Below are 17,992 nucleotides of genomic sequence, written 5' to 3' on the forward strand. Positions count from 1 at the left end.
GCCTTGGTGACATCATCATAATTCCCTGGCTATATTTTCTCATTCTTTTCTCGTTATAAAGCTGTAAAACTTTTCCATATAGTATCTAAGAACCCCAAGGAAAGTAGAATATTCACATTTTACAATTACAGAAACAAAGAAACCTGAGAAACAGGTTAAGTAAAGGAGTCACACAGCACATTAGGGCAGAACAAGAAATAGAACACAGGTCCCTCTGCTGAGCTCCATTTGCACATCCCCGCCTGCCTTTCACACATCTCAAATTGGATGTAAGTGTCTGAATTTCAGACAGATCCCAAACAGAATCTCATTAACTTTCCTCCTAGACCTTTCTTGTCTTCCCAGATTCCCTCGTACTCTTGAGGACATCACCATCCTTAGAGTAGCCCAGGTTTTGCAGCACTCCTTAGCTCCTTACACTCACTTGTCCCACATGACAAAATCTTGTTTCCACCTTCACAATCTCTCTCCTCTATGCTTTCTCTCCATTCAACCAGCCATCCCCCTCATTCAGATCTTTATCACATTATGCCTAGATATCGTCTAATTACTTCAAGTCTCTCCCCACCCCAGTCCTTTTTCCACTCATCTGTCAAAGTGATTTTCCTAAAGTGTAGGTCTCTTCACACCAACCCCCCTTCTCAAAAACTACAGTGGCTCCCTATTACCTCTAGCATCATATATAAAATTCTCTGGCTCTTTATAACCTGGACCATTCCTACCATTACAGTCTTCTTACATTTTAACCCCATCCACAGTCTTGTTTGGGGTAGCTAGATGGCACAGTGCATAGACTTCAGGACTAGGAGTCAGGAAGACCTGAGTTCAGATCCAGTCTCAGGCTCTTATTAGCTGTGTGACCCTGGACCAATTACTTAACCCTGCTTGCCTCAGTTTCCTCATCTATAAAATGAGCTGGAGAAGGAAATGACAAACCACTCCAGTATCTTTATTTGAAGGTATTTGGAAGGATCATGGGGAGCTCCAGGAAGTCACTCTACTCCAGTATCTTTGCCAGGAAAACCCTAAATAGGGTCATGAAGCTTCAGATACAACTGAAAAATGATTAAACAATAGTGCTATTCAGCTATGTTGGCCTACTTACTATTGCTTGCATAGAACACTGTCCCTTGGTTTTCCTGACTCCTTTCAAGACTTTCAGATGAACTCCCACCTTCTGCAGAAAGCCTTTCCCAGTCCCTTCCAGTTGCTAGTGCCTTCCTTTCTGGGCTCTTTTCCCCATTTATCCTGTTATGTACCCAGTTATTTACATCTAATACTGTTTTATAATCTATGCAGTATTCTTTACCCATTCTACTCAGAAAGGAAGAAATGGTGTTTTGATTATCTGTCCCCCAAGGCGAATAGCGAATTCATCAAAGTTGTCTTTCAGTGTCATTTTTAGTTACGTTATTATAGTCATGTATATTTTTCATTTGGCTCTGCTTAGTTCATACAAGTCTCCTCCTCTGAATTCTTCATGTTGGTCATTCCTTTTGGTACCATAATATTAGATTAGATTCATATACCACAATTTGTTCAGCAGTTGCAGTTCCTCAGTTAGTGACCTCCTATTTTGTTTCCCATTTTTGAAAACCAAAAGAAGTCCTGCTATGAATATTTTGGTGCAAATGGGATTTTTCTTCCTGCCAAAAAGTGGAATTGCTGGGTAAGGGGGTATGAACATTTATGTGAATTTTCTCATGCAAATTATCTTATGGGATGGTTGAACCCATTCATAGCTCCACCAGCAGTGTGTTAGTTGTTCTGCCTTCCTACAGTACCTCCCACATCAACTATTCCATCTTTTATCATCTTTGTCAATTTGAAATGTTCAAGGTTCTTTTAATTTCCATTTCTCTGATTATTAGTGATTTATGATTAGTGACTTATTTATGTGGTTATTGATTGTCTTCTTTTTAAATTATTTGTTTATTTCCTTTTCATTGTGGTTCAGTCACTTCCATTGTGTCAGACTCTTTGTGACCTCTTGTGGGCAGAGATACTGGAGTGGTTTGTCATTTCCCCTTTCAGCTCATTTTACAGATAAGGAAACTGAGGCAAACAGGGTTAAGTGACTTGCCCCAGGGTCACATAGCTATTAAATGTAAGGTTGGATTTGAACTCAGGAAAGATGAGTCTTCCTGACTCTAGGCATAAGACTCTATCCACTGTGCCACCTAGCTGCATGCATAGTGCATTCATCACATGCACCAGTTTCTGGAGGACATTTCGTCAGACCTGTGGATTGGTTGAGAACGTCCTCTTGCTTGACCACCTCAGTCACCTGGTGTATCTCCACTGGATTTCTTCCTGTGGGGTCACATCAAAAATATCCTGTGTGGTGGGGGGGCAGTTAGGTGGCACAGTGAATAAAGGACTGGCCCTGGATTCAGGAGTACCTGAGTTCAAATCTGGCTTCAGACACTTGACACTTATTAGCTGTGTGACCCTAGGCAAGTCACTTAACCCCCATTGCCCCACAAAAAAAAGTCCTGTATGCATTAAAACCTTGTTCTTTAGATGATCTTAAGAGCAATTTTACAAGTACAATCCTTTCCATGGCTGAGCAGCAGCGGATGAAAGTTTTTGCAAAGTTTAAAAATGAACTAAAGCAATGTATAGCACGAAATGGTGGTTATATTGAATTTTACAAATAATAACTAACTTTTCAAATGTTGTTTTTTGTAAGTTGATAGCATTCATACCTCTGAGGTTATTAGAGCTTAAAATGGCGCCAAAACTTTTGGAACACTATGTGCTCATGTTGTTTTTTTATGTATTGTTGATATCACACTTTGATTAGATGTATCCCACATTATACCACTGAAGTAAAGACTCCTGTCTTCTTCATATCAGAGGAGGGTGTATTTCAACTTTCTCACCCCTCTCACCTGCCAACAAAAAGACTCAGATTTTAGATTGAGAAGTACAATTTCTTTTCCTAATATTGGTAGGATCAGAATGCCTGTTCTAAATTGTATTCAATTGCAGCTTGATGGGGTTGGCAGATACTTAGTGTAGTTATTTGTGCCATCATCTTTTTTTTTTCTTTTTTTTTGCGGGGCAATGGGGGTTAAGTGACTTGTCCAGGGTCACACAGCTAGTAAGTGTCAAGTGTCTGAGGCTGGCTTTGAACTCAGGTTCTCCTGAATGCAGGGCCAGTGCTTTATCCACTGCACCACCTAGCTGCCTCCGCCATCATCTTTTGCTCTCACTTATTGAAATACACGATTGTCATTAACACTAATGGGTTTAATTTGTAATAAAATTTATTTTTTTGTTGTTTTAAGTATCTTATTAGAAACAATATTGAATAGCACCCCAGGCAATTAATTTGTTTGGTAATTATATTTAAATAAATTTCAATGTATAACATATCTTAACATTTAAATTCTTCCCTCTAAGTCCTCATTAAGATTCTTTTATCTATATATCCTCATTTACTTTTCCCCATATGATTGTAATTAGTATGTATTCTATTCTTTTAGTTTTGTTTTTTTTAAATTTGCTTTTATTTCATAAAGTTCATTCCTCATATTTATTGGTTCTGTTACCTTAATGTCACATGATTTACTCAGCCTTTCCTCCATTGTTGGACATTTAGGTTGTTTTCAGTTTTTTGGTTTGGGTTTGTTTTTGTAATATAAATAATGCTGTTATGAAAATCTTTGAACCCAGAGCTCCCTTTTCAGTTGTTTTTAATAACATTCTCAGAGTATATTCCAAACAATGGAATTTGAGGGTCAAAGAGTATGATTTTTAAAATTATTTCATACTGCCAGATTGCTTGACATACTTCTTTTAGAAACTCTGTATAATATTTTGGAAATAGTTATTTCCCAAGAAGCAGACAGATTGTAGTCCATATCATCTGCTTTGCCCCATTGTCAGTCCATTTATTGAGCTATGAATTTAATGTGAGTAGTTGCTATTATTTTCACCCATGGTGGGGAATCATTTACTTTTTTTATTTCTTTTGTATAAAAGTTTATAGTTAATTTTCCTCAAAAGGAATTAATGGGATGAAAAGCCTGCTTGAAAATGCCTTCAAATTAATTCAGATGCTGCTTATATAGCATGGGATATTTTATGAAATTTTAGAGAGGCAATTCATTTTTTTTAGTATCAGTGTTTGGAATATCTTATTAGCTATCCCTTTAAATTTATAGCTATCGCCTTTTCTGATAATTTAAAAAAACAAAGTGCTCTACTTTTCACTCACTGCCAAGCAATCTGTTGTGTGAAAATGTCCCACTGCACCTTGTTTTTAGGGCAGCGCAGATAATGCTGTTTTTCTCCAGTCATGCTCCTAATACTAGATCTTCTGTTACAAGGAAAATTAATGACTTTAATTACCAAAAGGTGTCAGAATCCTGAAGCATTTGAAAGGTATTTCCCATGATAAGGCTTTAAGCAGCTTTGACATGACCAACCAGATTGAATAGTCTCCAAATAAAATGAAATGCTTGCCAGCATTTCAAAGAATGAGATGATTATAATTCTTCACAACTTTTTAAAGAAAGCAAAACTTGTATATTCTAACAAGGCTCAGGATAGTTTAAAAGATTTCCAACTCAGCCATTACCCGCCCCCCCCCAAAAGGTTATTATGACTTTAAAATTTTTTTAGTACTTGGTCACAGTTTTTTTCTTCTATCTTACACCAGGATGTCTACAAGAATAAGTATAGTTAACACGGGTGTTAGAATCAATGGCATTCCCCAAAGGATGAAATAACAGTGTATTATCTTGTTAAATTTCCTTCTGCATTCCCTCAGGAATGGTACAGATCTGGTGAAATGAATTTTGGGAAAGACACTGAGTTGGGTGACATTGTTTTTGTGGAATCATCTTATCCTCAGGCCTGGCAAAGTTTCTTCTAAGTAATGACATGTTTTGATTTTATTTTCCATTTCCTCAGGGTTGAACTGGATCCTCATGTCAGAGACTGTGTTCAGACATATATTCGGGAGTGGCTCATTGTGAACAGAAAGTAAGTTGCATCTTTATGAACAAAGAGTAGAATCTTTTGGTTTTGTTTTTATTCTGACAAATTCTGAGAGGCTATTCCAAGCTTCCACAGTAAAAGCATGAATGAAAAGCTAAATTAACCTTTTTGCTAAATGTGGCCCTTGTGTTTTTTCTTACTTTTTAGTTAAGATGCCTATTGTCTCAAAGTAATAGATACCATTTAAATAACAGTAATGTTTAATTGTTATATCTGGTCCAGAGATTTTCTTCACCATCACAACAATTCTATCAATAAGTTGAATATGTGCTAAATATGTGGTTTCTTCAGAAGACAATGGGAGTCAAACCTTCTTAAATCCACATGAGCTAAAGCACTGGATTTGTATTATAGTTTTTTATGTAATGTAAGCAGAGGCATCTTTTTTTTCGGGGCAGTGAGGGTTAAGTGACTTGCCCAGGGTCACACAGCTAGTAAGTGTCAAGTGTCTGAAGCCGGATTTAAACTCAGGTCCTCCTGAATCCAAGACTGGTGCTTTATCCACTGTGCCACTAAGCTGCCCCTCAGAGATATCATTTTTGATGAGGGACACATGACTTTTAAGAAGAATGTAAAAAAAAAAAAAAAAAAAGGACCAAGCCTCAGATATCTGCCCATCTTCAGTTACACTTAAGTATGTAGTAATCTAGACTTCAGTTCAAATGTGGCCTCAGACCCCTACTAGCTAGGTTACCCTGGACAAAGGTCACTTAACCCTATTTGTCTCAGTATCCTCATCTATAAAATGAGCTGGAGAAGGAAATGGCAGACCCTTACAGTATCTTTGCCAAGAAAACCCCAAATGGGATCACAAAGAGTTGGATATGACTGAAAAACAACTAAACTGAATGTGGAAAACTTGAATTATGCCCATTACAGTTTGTAGCTGGATGTATAGGGTGAATTTAAGGAAATTTAAGTTGTGTTGCAAGTTCTTTGTTTATTTTCATGGGATATTTTATGAAATTTTAGAGAGGCAATTCATTTTTTTTAGTATCAGTGTTTGAAGCATCATGTTAGCTATCTCTCTGAATTTACAGCTATCACCCTTTCTGCTAATTTAAAAAAACCAAGTGCTCTGCTTTCCAGTCACTGCCAAACAGTCTGTTGTGTGAAAATGTCCCACTGCACCTTGTTTTTAGGGCAGTGCGGATAGTACTGTTTTTCTCCAGTCATACTCCCAATACTAAATCTTCTGTTACAAGGAAAATTAATGACTTTAATTACCAAAAGGTGTCAGAATCCTGAAGCATTTGAAGGGTATTTCCCATGATAAAGCTTTAAGCAGCTTTGACATGACCAACCATATTGAATAGTCTCCAAATAAATGAAATGCTTGCCAGCTTCTCAAAGAATGAGATGACTTTATTTATTCACAACTTTCACCCTGATCCTAGGATGCTGACTACTAAGGAGGAAGAGTAAAAAGAAAGGTTTTGCTGTCATCTGTCAATTATCACAATCTTTCTCCTTGGTGGATGCTGAGCACCAGTAGCTTTGTAGCTGCTCAGGCCATTTTTGAAGACATTTTCTTCCTCTGTCTTGATACTACTGGTGGTCATTGCTTTCTTTTTTTTTTTTTTTTTAGTGAGGCAATTGGGGTTAAGTGACTTGCCCAGGGTCACACAGCTAGTAAGTGTTAAGTGTCTGAGGCCGGATTTGAACTCAGGTACTCTATCCACTGCGCCATCTAGCTGCCCAAAAACTTTTTTTTCCCTTTTTTTTTTTTTGGGTGGGGCAATGGGGGTTAAGTGACTTGCCCAGGGTCACACAGCTAGTGAGTGTCAAGTGTCTGAGGCTGGATTTGAACTTAGGTACTCCTGAATCCAAGGCCAGTGCTTTAACCACTGCGCCACCTAGCTGCCCCCTTCATTGCTTTCTATCACTGGTTTTCCTGGCCATGGCCACTCTAGAATTTAAATTCTGAAATTAAGAAAAACAGAAAGACTTTTATAACTTCTTGCCCATAACCCGAGCCCCAGCTTGACAGGATGGTACAATGAGCACTGACTCTGGGATTGGAGGATTTGGGTTCATAGCCTACCTCTTATATTACTAATGAGTCATTGGGCACATCATTTAATTCTCTAGGCCTCAGTTTCCCCAACTGTAAAAGATAAAATGAAGAGATTGAACTAGATGGCCTTCGCAGTCTCTTCTCACACTGGATATGAGGTCCTATGATTTTGGGATTCTAAAGAATAATGTTCCTTTTGTAGCCATTCCCAATCTCCACTAAGATAATCAATATCTGGGAACCTAATCATCTGGCTTTTTCCTAAGAGAATAAAATTGATTTCCTACAAATACTCAGGCAGCCATTGGTCTGGAGTGTGTGTTAATGTGAAGGTAAGCACCATGTTGAAAACAACCTTTTTAGGATCTGGTGTAGACAACAGACCTAGCACTACTACTGATTGGTTATGTTGCAATAGAATGTAAACTCTTTAAATCTAGAAATACTTCATTTTTGTCTTTATATTGATAGTACCTAGAACATAGTAGATACTTAGTAAATAATTACTCATTGATTGAATGAAGTCATTTAAGTTCCCTTAAGTTTCCTCATCTATTAAATTGGCTTGTGGTTTATGCCTCAACAAAATTGTTCTGAAGATCATATGAGGGGGCAGCTAGGTGGCACAGTGGATAGAGCACCGGCCCTGGAGTCAGGAGTACCTGAGTTCAAATCCAGCCTCAGACACTTAACACTTACTAGCTGTGTGACCCTGGGCATGTCACTTAACCCCAATTGCCTCACTAAAAAAAAAAAAAAAAAAGATAATATAGATCATGTATATGAAAGTTCTTTGAAAAGAATAAAATGCTAGACAAATGGGAGTTATGATTATTAATAAGGTGTTATAAAATGATCCATGATCCCTCCCCCTTCCTGTTGACTCAGTCTATAATGAAGAGTTGAATGGTTTTAGAACATTTTTCAGGTAGTTAGGTGGCACGGTCGATAGAGTGCTGGGCCTAAAGTCAGGAAGACTCATCTTCTTGAGTTCAAATCTGGCCTCAGACACTAACTAGCTGCATGACCCTGGGCAAGTAACTTAACCCTGTTGGCCTCAGTTTCCTCATTTGTAAAATGAGTTGGAGAAGGAAATGGAAAACCATGCCAGTATCTTTCCCAAGAAAACCCTAAATGAGGTCATAAAGAGTCTTACACAACTGAAACAACTCAACAACAAGCCTCATGTACCCCAATAAGGTTAATCATAATGATGGCATGATCTTGAATACTTTTAGTTCTCAGTGATGATACCATTACCTCTGGTCCAATATATGTCTGCCTTTTCCGTAACTGCATTTTTGTCATTAGGTTCATGACCTGGTGAAGAGGAAAGAGTTCTGGACTTGGAGTGCTTACTATTCATTAAATTGAATTGGCAAGTTGGGTATTCTCCCATAATGTTAGACATCTAGAGGGTGACAAATCATTCCTGCCATCTCTATATCCTGGAAATAAAGCACACAAAAATATCAACTGGAATAAATCTCAGCGGAGATTTATGGAGTTGTTATATACTATTTGTTCCTAACTTTCAGATGAACAATGGCTAAAGTTAGATATTTACAAGAGTGTCAACACCACATATAAAATTAGAATAGAGGATGTAAAAAGATCTCCTTTTCTGCTTGGTTACACAAATTGACTTCCTGGATAAAGTTAGCTGAATCCATTTAGCTATGTTCAGCTTCCCCTCACCTGTCCCTTTGCATCCATGGGGTAACTTGAAGGGAAATGTACCATTCCCTACTCACAATCCCCGCCCCCATTTTAATCACCTTGACTCTCCCTCCTTCTACTTTTCTGTCTTTGTCAAAAGGTAGGAAGGCCAAAAAAATAATGTTGAAACCACAGTTGGCTGAGTGGGTGAATGTTAAATAGGTGTTTAGCAAACACTGACACTGAATGGTTCTTTATGACACCATATTCCTATAATTTTTAAATGAGGGAAGCCATGAAAAGGCCTCTAGTGGTAGCTTAAAATCAAATGCCAGTGGGGCAGCTAGGTGGCGCAGTGGAGCACCGGCCCTGGAGTCAGGAGTACCTGAGTTCAAATCCGGCCTCAGACACTTAACACTTACTAGCTGTGTGACCATGGGCAAGTCACTTAACCCCAATTGCCTCACTAAAAAAAAAAAAAAAATCAAATGCCAGAGAGTATCTTCCATCTTCCTTATCCATCTAGGAACAGAGAATTAGAGCTGGAAGGGACATTAGAGGTCATTTAGTCCCACCTCCTTTGACTGAGAAATGGAGGTCCTTAGATTTGCTCAAAATCACATGGTTAGTTTCAAAGTTAGATTTTAATCCCAGATCTTCTGACTCCAAATCCAACACAAGCAACAAATTGGTTTCAGATGTATCCAATTCTTCATGACCCCATTTTGGGTTTTCTTGGCAAAGATACCGGAGTGGTTTGCCATTTCCTTCTTTAGCTTACTTGATAAATAAGGAAACAAAGGTAAACAGGGTGAAGTGTCTTGCCCAAGATCACACCACTGAGACATGTCTGCAGCCAGATTTGAACTCAGGAATATGTCTTCCTGATTCCTGGACCACTTGTTCTATCTACTGTGCCACCTAGCTGCCCACTTCAAATCCAAGGCTTTCTCCAGTTATTTAAACCAATGGATCACCAGGTACTATCAATGAACTTTAGTACTCTAATATCAATAGATTCACAAAACATCTTAGTAGGCCAAGTGGAACATTTCCATGCTACCCTCTCTTTTCAGCAATCCAACAACCACGGAAGACTTCTATATCTCTAATGTTCTCAAACTATAATTAAATTGGTAAAAAAAAAAATAAAAACTGCAGGCCAACATTTCTCTTATTTAAAAAAAATATGAGGGCAGCTAGGTGGCTCAGTGGATAGAGCACCGGCCCTGGAGTCAGGAGTACCTGAGTTCAAATCTGGCCTTGGACACTTAACACTTACTAGCTGTGTGACCCTGGGCAAGTCACTTAACCCCAATTGCCTCACTAAAAAAAACAAAAAAAATATGAAATCATTCCAGGTTATGTGAGCTGCCTCTGTGTACATAGACATATCTGAAGAGTTTTCAATGGGTTTACTCAATTTTGCATTAAGGGATACATAAATGTCATTATTTTTTGTTTGGTTGGTTTTTTTGGGTGAGGCAATTGGGGTTAAGTGACTTGCCCAGGGTCACACAGCTAGCAAATGTCAAGTGTCTGAGGTCATATTTGAACTCAGGTCTTCCTGAATCCAGATCCGGTGCTTTATCCACTGCGCCTCCTAGCTGCCCCCATAAATGTCATTGTTAATGGCTACATACACACATACCCAGAATGCAATCAATTTGATGACAAATAAATACAACTAATTAAGTTTTTACATCTTGAGGAAGGAGTAAGTCTGTTTCATGAAGGGAAGTGCCATACATTAAGAGGGACATCTCCCCTTTTCATCATAATTTCCCTGAAAGCCATGCATGCTAATCTGTAACAACCCCAGATATTTGATTTGTTTATGTAACATGTATGTAGCTCCTAGGCAGGTCAGGATAGATAGCACCTCCTCCCCATACCCTTCTCCAATGGAGACTTTGATTCCTGCCAGGAGGGGAGCCTAGACACTCTGCTCTCATCAGAGAGAGAGGCTACCAGGCTAGAACTTTATCTATCCAGTCCCTTAAATATTATAGTAGTCTAGGGGAAGCAACTTTAAGGTTTAAGATAAATTTCTGATATCTATTTCTTTTTCTTTTTTTTTTTTTTTGGCGGGGCTATGGGGGTTAAGTGACTTGCCCAGGGTCACACAGCTAGTAAGTGTCAAGTGTCTGAGGCCGGATTTGAACTCAGGTACTCCTGAATCCTGGGCTGGTGCTTTATCCACTGTGCCACCTAGCTGCCCTGATACCTATTTCTTAATGTGGAAAGAGAGCCCCAAACTCTCTTGGATTCCTTACCAAATCCTGTTTCCACAATGAACACACATAGCAAGTAGCAAAGAAGCCCATTTATTTAAGTTGTTAGCAAAACAGAAATCAGAGGAAGTATGCATATAAGAACATATTATAGAAAAAATATATTAAATGAGTGCTCCCATTAGGAGTGAAATAACAGCTCAACCAGGAGAAAGAGTCCCAGATCTTATCCAAAAGGGAATTCCCTGAAGTTGCAAGTGCAACAAGCTGTGGATGGGGAGATGATAGAAATTCTATATGGCAGCTTCTTTCCTGAGTCTTTCCCTTCAGTAACTTGAGGAGAGGCTGGAACTGTGTATCTTCTCTCTCAAAACTGGAAGCCAGTAGAACCTGAAAAGACTCTATCTCTCTTCTCTCCCACTTTTGCCAACTTCACCCTGCGTGGGGCATTGATATCCATCAGTGAGGAAAGAATCGCAAACCATAGGCTTTGGGGCTTGGGTTACATTTTTATTTATTCATAATCAAAATCAGGGGCAGCTAGGTGATGCAGTGGATAGAGCACTGGCCTTGGAGTCGGGAGGACCTGAGTTCAAATCTGGCCTCAGACACTTAACACTCACTAGCTATGTGACCCTGGGCAAGTCACTTAACCCCAATTGCCTCACTAAAAAAAATCAGATGTCCAACCCTTCACCAAAATAATATTTTTGTGAAGTAGTCATATATATGAAGCAATTCTTTTAGAAACCATTTTTGTCTGAATTTGCACATCCTCAAAAGGATAGTATTGAAGACTGAAAATGAAAACTAAGTCCTATTAGCTACCATCTGAAGCAATTTGGCACATCTATGAACTTTTGGGTTGTGGCTCACAGGAGTGTATGCCCTTTTAGGAGAGAGTAGGCTTAGGGGACAGGAGGATGTGTGTATATCTGTCCCTTTGCCTAGTTTTGCTTCTACTAGCACCAACTCTACTCCTTGTTCTCCTCCCTGGGATATATTCTTTGACATTCTCTTGGAAAGGACACATACTGATAGAATACAAGTGCATACAGGCCTTGACACTTTTGTGCCAAAGGACTGTCTAAAGCTAACTACCTCCTTCGAAATAAAGCTCAAGTCCCAGTTCCTCTAGGAAGCATCCACTCCTCTCTTTACATTCCTCCCTGGCATCTGCCACAATTTGAACTCCTATAGCACTTACTGGCACTTGGCATATGGATCTTTATTATTTCTTTATGTACATGCACTGACTCTCCAGTTAGATTATAAATTTCTGTAGCAGTCCCCATCTTAGAATGAGGAATGCAGGGCCCTTGTCTTAGGCCTGCCTCAGGTTCCACCTCCTCACAAACATACTGTGGAGGACCCTGCTCATCCTAGGCATAACAATTATTAAGATTAAAATTAAATATTCAGAATAAAATAAGATAATTATAAATAACCTACACAACCAAGATAATTTTACCTCTTTTATAAAGGGCATATTATTGTATGGAATAGAAGAACTCTGAATATACCTGAATTAAATCACTCAATTGTCTTGAATATGAAAGTGGTATAAGACTGCATGGCTGCTTATGCTAAGGTGGCTAATACAAGAACAGATCTCCTCTCCTAGGTCCTTTAGGGAGAGGGGTTGGCTGCCTGGGTAAGTGGATGAACTTTACTCTAAGCAGGTATTCTACAAATGCTGGCACTGTGTAATGCTTAAACTATTCACAATTTTGGCTGCATAGTTTTCCTATAACTTATAGATGAGGTAAGGTCGTAAAAAGGTTTCCAACGATAGATTAAAATCAAATACCCCCATGTTCTTCCTTGCTTAAGAGAGAATCCTCATCTTCCTTATCCATATAGGATTTCTATTTTTTATTTCTATTTTTATTTTATTTTATTTAGGATTTCTATTTTTGTTTTGTTGCTGGGCAGTGAGGGTTAAGTGACTTGCCCAGGGTCACACAGCTAGTAAGTGTTAAGTGTCTGAGGTCGGATTTGAACTCAGGTCCTCCTGAATCCAGGGCCAGTGCTTTATCCACTGTGCCACCTAGCTGCCCCCAGGATTTCTATTTTTAACTTGATATAATAACATTTTGCGGTATTATTGGGTCAGAGTTATGGACTTTGGGCATGATTTTATCTGATATATGTAATAATATAGAGTCAGACATGACTGAAATTACTAAACAACAACAACCAAGCTCCATGGAATGAAATCTTGATTTAAACACAGAGACCTAGGGGGCAGTTAGGTGGCACAGTGGATAAAGCACCATCCCTGGATTCAGGAAGACCTGAGTTCAAATCCAACCTCAGACACTTGACACTTACTAGCTGTGTGACCCTGGGCAAGTCGCTTAACCTCCATTGCACCGCAAATAAAATAAAATAAAATAAAAAATAGAGACCTAGTAGAGGAGATCAGATTTCTATGGAACAGGGTGAGATGTGTATCGTCCCTCTTGACTTGTCTGCTTCTGGAGTTGTACCAAAGATGCTTTCAGTGAGTCCACAAGGGGTAAGCTAAAATGCTGATGCTTTTATTTAATTACAAAAAGAAGTTATTTTATTCCACCTCTTCAATAATCTATAGAATCTTAAATAGAAAAGAATAATAGCAGATTAAAAGTCAGTCAACACAAATTTATTAAATGTTTACTATGCTCCAGGCACTGTTCTAATGACTCAGACAACGAGCCTACTATGTGCCAGGAATTGTTTTAAGCAGAAGGGTATGCAAAGAAAGGCAAAACTAGGCCCTTGCCCTCCAGGACATACATTCTATGCAGAAGACAACTTGAAAAATAGCTGGGGAGTTAAACGATATATTCAGAGGACATAGATATTTCTGTTGGAAGTTGGGACTTGAATTGAATCTTTAAGGAAGTCAGGGAAACAGAGGCAGAGGAAGGAGAGAGAACAGTTCTAGGTATGGAGGACAGCCAAGTACAAAGGCAGAGAGATGGAATTTGGAGTACTGTGTTCGAGGAACAGCAAGAGCCTTATGTAGCTGTATCATAAAGTGTGTGGAGGGGAGTAATGTGTGAAAAAAAATGGAAGGGTATGAAGGGACAGGTTATAAAGAGTTTTGCATGCCAAACAGAGGACTTTATATTTGATCCAGGGGGTAATAATGAGCTACTGGGGTTTGAGTGACATTAGCAGCTAAGTGGAGGATGGAAAAGGAGAGACTTGGGCCTGGAAAACCAAAGAGAAGATTATTGCAATAGTCCAGATGAGTGGTGATGAAGGGCTGAACCACAGCTGTGGTTGTGTGAATGGAAAACCGACATATACGAAAGATGTTGTGAAGGTATAAATAACAAGACTTGGCAATAGATTAGAAATGGGGGGAGCAGAGGGGAGTATGAGTGAGGAATCAAGATCATAAACCTGGGAGGATTTGGGTTATCTTGACAGTAGGGAAGAAAGAAGGGGGAAAAATAAGAAAGTTTGTTTTGGACATGTTGGCTATGAGACACCTATGGGACATCCATTTCAAGTTGTTCGAGAGGCAATCAGTGATAGTGACTGTAGTTCATGAAAGAAACTAGGACTAGACATGTAGATCAAAAATCATTGATGTACTGAAATCATTGAACCTATGGGAGCTGTCGTTCAAATACCAAACATGCATTTGCCTAAAAGACTATTTTATGGAGAATTCACACAAGACAAGCACTCATACGGAGGTCAGAAGAAGTGATATGACAAAACTCTCAAGGTCTCTCTACAGGACTATGGAATTGATTGTATGACGTGGAAGACACTGGCAAAGGACCACCCAGTATGGCCTGCCTGCATCAAAGAAGACACAGTGTTTTGTGAGCAAAGCAGAATTGCAGTAGCTCAAAAGAAATGTAAGATGTGCTCATTCAGAGACTTCTCCATGCCAAATGTTCATGTGGATTATTTGTGCCTGACCTGTGGTAGAGCTTTCCAAAGCTCATATCAGTCTGATCAGCTGCAGTCTGATGTACTAAATCTTGTCTCCAATATAGTGATGTCATTGTGATCCTCTTTGAGAACAAAAAGACAACAACCAATGAGGGCTATTCAGATCACTGACTGAATTAGTATTGAGGGAGAAGACAAGTAGGTTCAAGACAAGCCTTTGGAGACACCCTTGGCATAGCCTGGGTTAAGGACCAGCAAGGGAGAATGAGAGAAGTAGCAGCCAGACAGAAGGAGGAGCAGGAGGCAGCAGTGTCACAAGACCCTGGAGAGGAGAAAGTATCCAAGGGAGAGTGATCCATAGTGTCACACTGTGGAGAGGTCAGAAATGGTGAAGAATGAGAAAGGGTCATTAGATTTGGACATTTAAAAGATCACTGGCGACCATGCAAAGAACGAGTTGAATGATGAGGTCAGAAGACTGATTGCCATGGGTTTAGAAGAGTGAGAAGTGGACGGAGCTGGGTGGCATAGTTGTATTGTTGCTGTTCAGTCATTTTTCAATCATGTTGTAACGATTGGAATGACGCCACCTGCTGGAGACTTACTGTAGAAGAGTTCTGCCCATGAAGCGAAGGTCTTTGAGGGCAAGACCAGGAGTCAGGAAGTGACGCGGACTAGTGGGAGGAGGAAGGAAGAGACTGGCGCTGACTCTGGGCTCTTCCTGGGGACTCTGGTGGAGAGCGAGCTAGAAATGTGCTCTCCCTTTAATAGATAGGAATCTAGGCCTTTTCCTCTCTCTTTACCAAATTCTTATTCTCCTTAATAAATGCTTAAAAGTCTAACTCTTGCTAAAGCTTATAATTGATTGGCGACCACTCATTAGATATTTTAGGACAGTTTAGCTAGAATTTTAGCCCTTAACAATGTGTTTCATGACCCCATTTGGGGTTTCTTGACAAAGATAATTGAATGGTTTGCCATTTCCTTCTACAATTCATTTTACAGATGAAGAAACTGAGGCCAACTGGAGAGTGACGCAGCTAGCAAGTGTCTGAGATTGAATTTGAACTCAGGCCTATCTGACTACAGACCTGGTACTCTATCCATTGCAACACCTAGCTGCCCTAGGCATAAAAGAAGGCCTGATCTGGACTCAGAAAGACTTGAGTTTGAACTCTGCCTCAGACATTTACTAGCCTTTTGGTCTTAGAAGTCATATCCCCTCCCTCAGGCCCAGTTTTCTCATCTATAAAGTGGGGGTTGTTGTGGAGTTCAAATGAGATTATATGCATAAAAGTTCTCAGCAAACTTTTTGGGGGATCCTTATGTATGGTTTATTGTCCTCTTTTTTAATCATAAAATTATTTTCTTATTTTAATATTATTATTTTCTTATTCTCTGGCTGCATGTAAAGATAGTTTTCAATATTTATTTTTATAAGATTTTGAGTTCCAAATTTTTCTCCTTCCTTCCCTTCCCCCTCCCCAGGACAGAAATCAATCTGATATAGGTTATATGTGTACAATCACATTAAACATATTTCTGCATCGGTCATGTTGTGAAAGAAGAACAGGAACAAAAGGGAAAAAACCTCAAAAAAAAAAAAAAGTAGAAACACTATGGTTCAATCTGCATCCAGATTCCACAGTTCTTTTTGCTGGATGTGGACAGCATTGTCCATCATGAGTCCTTTGGAATTGTCTTGGATCATTATTTTGCTGAGAAGAGTTAAGTCTATCACAGTTGATTATCACACAATGTTTCTGTTACTTTGTACAATGTTCTCCTGGTTCTGCACACTTCACTCAGCATCAGTCCACTTAAGTCTTTCCAGGTTTTTCTTTCAGCAAACTTTAAAATGCTATTTAAATGTTAGCCACAGTAACTTTTCTTAGCACTATTTCTAAGCAAACTCTTTAAAAGATTAGAATAATGGTTTTTCTTTAATAACAACAACAATGATAAACATGCCAATACTCCTTTTTTCAGCTCCTAAAAGCTGTCACTTCACCCTCCTGTGTGATGTAGTCTGTAGAACTTTATAAAAGCAAAGTGACTTCCCCCAAGACTTATTTCTATCTGAAGCCCATTAAACAGGATGAGAATGAAATAAAAATATCAATTGACATTTATATAGTGCTTCAAGGTGTAAAGAATTAATTGTTATTTGAGGTTTTTATGCCTCAGTACACACTGGCCTGGGGCTCCGCAAACTGCACGGTGCTCCACCCACTGGTTGTAACTGTTGCCATGGCTCTGGCACCTCACGTCATCACCACTTGCTGACGCCTACATGGGCCTGGCAAAATTATAATGATTGGAAGCCTAGTAAGGGTAGTCATGTGACTGTCAGAATGGCCATCCAATTTGCTGGGGGCTGTGTGGGGTTTTCTGGAATTGGGGAGAATTTGCCATTCTGGCTGGAAGCTGGAAGGTGACAGGAGCTCTGCTGTGTATTCTCAGCTGATTCCTGGGTGGTGGTATTTTTCAGGTTATATAAGTTCCCTTTCCCCATTTTATTTCCCTTCCCTTGATTCTACTGATCCTGTTTGTGGTTTTTTTTTTTTAAAAGTTCGTTCTTGTTAAAATAAATTCTTTTCTGTTTTGAGGGAGGCTGCCGGTCTCCTTCCTTGCCCCAATATTGTGGCGAGCTGCTTAGCTAACACTCCCCAATTAAAAATTGGTCCCCACAAAGGTTTGCAAAAAAGAATGACATACTTTATCTTACTTGAGCCAAATAATAAAACCTACCTTTGAAGTAGGTTTTATTATTAATTCCATTTTACAAATGAAGAAACTAAGTCAGAGAGGTTAAATGACTCACTGGTGGTCACACAGCTAAGTGTTGGAAGCAAGAATTAAGCCTTCCCCATTTCAAAGTCCGTCATCCTATCCACTATGAAATGAAGATAATGCACACATGGCATAGCGTGGATACCATTACTTTTCCCTCAAGATGGAACATGGTTACATTGTCCTTCCCTGATGAACAATTTAAATGAGACCCACAAGCTAGACACAACCTTGAGAAATAATGAGCATCATGTTCTATGAGATAGAGGATTTCTTCTCATCAAATGGCCCCAGGGGAGATTTGATTGTACAGAATGTTCATGGAATGAAGCCAAGGCAAGAAAATATTCTGAAGATTTCAAAAGACTTCTGAAGAGAA

The 17,992-nt window shown here is 39.2% G+C and overlaps 1 protein-coding gene across 1 annotated transcript in view; it reads left to right on the forward strand.

Annotated features, from left to right (window-relative positions):
* Window positions 1–17,992, forward strand: part of DOCK8 (dedicator of cytokinesis 8) — a 330,991-nt gene that overhangs the window by 109,622 nt on the left and 203,377 nt on the right. The window contains 1 exon segment of the mRNA XM_043978441.1: window positions 4,924–4,995. Coding sequence (XP_043834376.1) covers window positions 4,924–4,995 — 72 coding nt within the window.

The sequence above is a fragment of the Dromiciops gliroides genome, chromosome 1 (genome assembly GCF_019393635.1).
Source record: "Dromiciops gliroides isolate mDroGli1 chromosome 1, mDroGli1.pri, whole genome shotgun sequence".
NCBI classification, from domain to species: domain Eukaryota; kingdom Metazoa; phylum Chordata; class Mammalia; order Microbiotheria; family Microbiotheriidae; genus Dromiciops; species Dromiciops gliroides.